Source organism: Impatiens glandulifera, chromosome 8 (assembly GCF_907164915.1).
Source record: "Impatiens glandulifera chromosome 8, dImpGla2.1, whole genome shotgun sequence".
Taxonomy (NCBI): Eukaryota; Viridiplantae; Streptophyta; class Magnoliopsida; order Ericales; family Balsaminaceae; genus Impatiens; species Impatiens glandulifera.
Genome location: NC_061869.1, coordinates 1,740,645 through 1,746,357, shown reverse-complemented (window position 1 = coordinate 1,746,357; position 5,713 = coordinate 1,740,645). Strand labels below are relative to the sequence as shown.

Below are 5,713 nucleotides of genomic sequence, written 5' to 3'. Positions count from 1 at the left end.
ACATTACAATTATACACTTCAACAATCACTTCAACAATCACACACTTAACCCATTTAACCTTATAACTCAATTCTCTAATATAATAAACCCTAATTAATTAATTACTAAATATTCGAAACTAAACAATGAGAACTTTCTTCCAAACAAGAAGAGAGTATAAATAAAATAAAATAAAATAAAAACCTTCCAAGACTTAAATCATCACTAGCACACTTAAAAACTTAAATAAACACTTTAACATTTAAATCAACACTTAAGCACTTCAACACTTTCAACATTTAAATAGGCAAGTTGCGAAATATGGCACCTACTTAAAGCTGGTCCGATCTCCACCATTGTCGCCGACTTTGCAACATCGTTGTAAGCGACGTTGGACTATAGAAAACTAATTAACAATCTAGCTAAAACTGCGTCAAGGTTAACATATATTTATATTAGTTATTTTCTATTATGAAAACATTGAATTGCAAATCATTGCTAGAGTTGATTGAGTCACATATTCGTTGAGTCATATAATAAAACATTCGAGGATAAACCACTTGATCTTAAAGTAAACAACGTTTTCACTGGAGATATATTTTAGTAAACAAAACATTCTAGAAAATTTCTAGAGGAGAAGATGAGCCTGTTCTTAATCATTTATGGTATAGATAACAAGCAGAGTTCACATGGATAAGAGGAAAGACGGATAGGGCCGGGCTGTACTATACTTGGCTCAAGTCCACCCAAAAAAAAATTGTCAAATTTATCTATAATTTTTAATTTTTTTCGATCAAAAATTTACTTAATTTTTCTCTTTTTTCCATCCTATTTTTTTTTTTTTCCAAAACTAGATCCGTCCCTGGATACAAGACTATAAATCCGTAATAATTCGAATTCATCGATTATTCATTTGCAACTCTCAAAAGAGGAAACATCACTAGTGTAGGGTGATCAAGGGAAAGTGCATCTAACCTTTAGAAATAATGAATGTTATGAAGTTGACATGTGAATAATTTGACAAAATCTTACGCTAATAAAATTTCATTTATGAAATGTACTTCACACCAATACTTAGTTAAAACAGTTTTGTGGTTCCAATGCTGAATTTTGTTTTTAAAATAATTAAGACGGAAGAAGTATTAAAAGTGCGCTCAAATGATTCAATATCAATAAATCTAGAAAGAATTTACACATACCTGATATTGATATAGTTTGAGAAAGTACCATATATTTTAATAAAGAACTTTAAATAATTCATATGAGAAGTTTTCAAATTTAATCTAGTTATTATGTCTACTACCAAATAACACTTATAACATAGCTCATTTGATCTTTGATTATTGGGATAAAATTAAATTTTTATCCTAAAATTTAATAATTATATTAACTATCTAATCAATATATTTATTTATTAAAATATTAAAATTATTTCTTACATTTTTTAATTTAAATTAATTATTAAATAAAAATATAGAGATAAAGGATAATTTGGTAAAAATGAAATAAAAACCATTTTTTTATATTCAAACAAAATAATTTTTTTAGAAAAAGTCAAACAAAACCCAAAAAAACCCACTTCCTTTCTTATTGTGAATATCATTTTAAAAGTGAGAAGAAGTTATGGATGAAATCTTTTTTCATACATATTTTATTTATTTTAGGAGAATCCAATGTACTTGTCCAAAAATTAAGAAGTTATAGGTAAAGATGACAATTTAGTACAGTTTCGATTTAATCGATTCGATTGGCATAGATTTTCCTGCTTTGATCGGGGATAAAAAAAAACTCGAAATATATTTACCGGGGTTCGGGGCGGGATGATATTTACATATCCCGTATCCAAAAACGTTTAAATATTATATTTTTTCTTTCTCACTAAAAAAATTCATTATCTTCCGACAACTACATTATTTCTTTTTTTCTACATCTTCCTATTTTTCGATCCTCAAACGATACAGTTTAAAATAATTGTGATGCGAAAGTCTTACTTTCTTAATAATCATAGGCCATAATGTTTGTTTACTTCTTTTGTATCTAGATTTGTCTCATAATTCCTCTCTATACAATCAAATTAAATAAATAAAAGATAAAAGTATAGTTAAGAATTGAAAGTAACAATATAAATAATTAATTAATTTGAAGAGAAGTTATTGTTGCGTGTTAAATAACCTCATGGTGGAGTTCATGTTCAAAATGGAATAAGATGATTATAAGATTCCTTATATTATATTGAGATGGCATCAATTCATTAGAGTAGACCAAAAAGACCATAAATTTAATATATATATATATATATATATATATATATATATATATATATATATTTAAATAAAAAGTTTAGCTTTGTTTGATTCCATCTTTAAATGTTTAGCTGTCGTATTCATTTGTTGTAAATGTCAGACTCAAATTAGCTAGGTCAAATTAGTAATTGCAGGCATGTTATGGATATCTGTCAACATTTCATCACCTCTGGCCACTTGTATATTTTTTATATGTTAGAAGAAACAAAAGGAAATCAGAAAATTAAGAAAGAAAACACTCTATGACAGTGAGATTTGATCTCTTATATTAAAATAAATTTTAATTTAATCAATAGAGATGTCACACAAACATTCTACCACACATTCAAAAACATTTAAACTAGATAATTGATTGAAAATATTTACAAAAACAACAAATTGGGTTTGAAAGCAGCTCAATATTATCCACAATTAAATAATTGTATTACTTCTTTTAAACTAAATAATTTATTAAATTAGTTCAACCTCAATAGTCTTATTTAAGAAATAATATTTTTTTCTAGAATTTTATTCTCACTAACAACTTCTTAAATTAAAGTATTGAATATTGCACTCTCTATTTTTTTATAAATAATATATCAAAACATCATTATATTAAACTCACCAATATAGCTAAGTAGAAAGAGTCGGCTTAATAAACCAAAAGGTGACAAGTTCGATTCCAACTGAAAATGTTTTGAGTTGAAGCGGGAGATCGTGTCTCTGTGGTGTCATATTAGTTCTAATTAATTCAAAAAAAAAAACATCATTATATTATTGAACTTGTTTGGATGAGATTATTTAAATAATTAAACATAATTAAATATCATTTCATTTCATTTCCTTCTACATTTATCCCATCACTAAATTTATTAATCAAAATATTAAAATAACATTTGTTTTCATTTATTATTTTATCATTATATAAGAATACAATTTTTTTTAAATTTTTTTATAAAAAAACTTAATTTCTTCAAAATTATAATAATCATTACTTTTAAATAAATCTCGCTATAAACCAAACCTAATTTCAAACCAGCCAAATTCGAACCCGCCCTTAACAGAGTCGACCCTTAATTATATTTACCAATTTTTATAATGTAAAATGACTTAGCACATGAAAATTTAAAAAAATATTCAAATCTCAGAAAAAAAGAATAACAATTTTTTAAAAAGCCGCAACAAAAATATTAATATTTGTCGAGTTAGCCCCTATGAAGACCAATAATTCATATTTTTTTAACAAAAATTTTTAGATCAAGTCAACTCATATTCTTCTAATGTAAATTTGAATTATTAAATATATTTAAATAATCTAACTATTTTATTTAAAGTTTAATATCTTATACATATAAATTTATTACGTAATCACTTATTTAACCCAATAAATAAAGCACTTATTAAAAAAAGTGAGTAATTAATCCACAAGTGGACGATTTATTTCTTTTTTTTCAGTTATAATAAAGTCCACGCGTTTTCTCGTCATTAAAAACTAACCACTAAAACTCTGCTACCGCTACCGCGTTCTTTTCACAACAAAACTCAAACGCTATAATTCAATCACAGCGATTCAAAGAAGAAGAATCAAACATGGGTTTCATTTTAATAGCTTTTCTCTTCATAGCAGGCTTAATCATCACACTTCTCACTTCACCCACCAAGAAATTTCTCAAATCTAAGCCAAAGGATCAGAACAAGCCGAAGAATCTAGAAGTTTCCAACTCCAACTCCAATGATCAAGAACTTAAAGGGGTGTTTTCAACATTCGACAAGGACAGTGACGGATTCATAACAAAGGAAGAACTTATATCATCGCTTGAGAGTGTTGGATTTGGAATGACAGAGAAAGATGTAACAGAGGTGATGAAACAGGTTGATTCTAATGGAGATGGGTTGATTGATTTGGATGAATTTTGTGGGATTTTTGAATCGGTTAAAGAGAAAGATGATCAAGAGGTGAAGAACAACATAAGTGATGATTTGAAGAATGCGTTTGAGGTTTTTGATGAAAATGGAGATGGGTTGATTACTGTTGAAGAATTGAGTTTAGTACTTTCTTCTCTTGGAATGAAAGAAGGGATGATGTTGGAAAGATGTAAAGAGATGATTGAGAAAGTTGATATGGATGGAGATGGGAAAGTTAATTTTGATGAGTTTACTAAGATGATGAAATCTGGTTCAGGAAGAGTTCTCAATGTTTCTTAAATCAGGTTAGTTTCATTCTTTACTGATTTAGGGTTTGTAAATTATATTTTGATGAATGTTTTCACATCTTAGTAGTTTAATTAGTAGTTTTATGTAAAACCCTGATTTTAATTTCTGTTTATTTATTTACTTATTGTAGCTGTTTTTGAAAGTATTAAGTTAGTTAAGAAATCATGTATAAAGTTTTCATATGGTTAGGATAACATCTATTTTAACTTTTACTACTTGTTTTGATGTGATTTATAATATATTTTTGTTGGGTAATGTTTATATTGTTTATTTGCAAAGTTTTTTTTGTTAAACATTATGTCACAACTTTGATTAATGTGTTGGTTTGGCTCACCTAAACTTCTTGACTCTTGAGCCATGATTTAGTGATAAAAATTTAATTCTGTTCTTATTTTAAAATATTCAATTATAACATTATAAGTATCTATTAACCTTAAAAAAACAAATTTTATAGAAAACATAAAAGCTGTTTGATGTGGATTTTTTAGATTTTTGTTTGTTTGTTGTATTCTACTTAGATTTTTTTTTTTTAGAAATTATCCTATTATATCACTAGTCTTATCAAATAAAATTCTCTTAATTTATTTTTATTAAATTTAAATTTTAAATATAAAAAGACATTTAAATAATTAAATCAATTCAAAATTCAAATAATTTATTTTTTATTAAACAATATTTTTTTTGGACAACATCCTCAATAAGGTCAAACAAGCTCCCTTAAGGTTGTGTATTTGAGAAAATTAAATAGTTAAATGGGTTGAGTATGCTTCTCTTAATCATGTCAAATTCGTCCTATTTTCTTTTCAAATAGCTATATTGCATTTATTCATATATAATTTTCTGCATGTGGAATGGTTGTGGAATAGTTTTCTTAGTTATAATCAATGACGTGTTATAATACAAGGCTAAGTTTTTGATTAGTTGTATTTAGAAATAGATGTGAAACCTAATGTTTAAAAATAAAAAAAATAAAATAAAAAAAACTCTAAAAGAGGGTTTTAAAAAGCAATACTATAATCAACTTTTGTTGTATACATTTGAGTAATAGTAGAGAGCAGAAATTTGATATCATTTAGTTGTCGGAAATGATGTAATAACATACTAGTGCATTTGAAAAATAAAATTTCTCTCCTTTTAAATTCATTCTTGTACATGTTGTCATATCATTTCCGACATCATTGATATCAAATTTCTAATATTTATCATTACTCTATACATTAATATATTTTAAGTTTTT

The 5,713-nt window shown here is 25.9% G+C and overlaps 1 protein-coding gene across 1 annotated transcript; it reads left to right on the top strand.

Moving 5' to 3' along the window:
• Positions 1-3,787: 3,787 nt before the first annotated feature.
• LOC124911152 (calmodulin-like protein 7) lies at positions 3,788-4,706 on the top strand. The gene has a single exon (XM_047451598.1). It carries the CDS (start codon positions 3,853-3,855, stop codon positions 4,465-4,467), a length of 615 nt encoding a protein of 204 aa, XP_047307554.1. The 5' UTR covers positions 3,788-3,852; the 3' UTR covers positions 4,468-4,706.
• Positions 4,707-5,713: the final 1,007 nt, after the last annotated feature.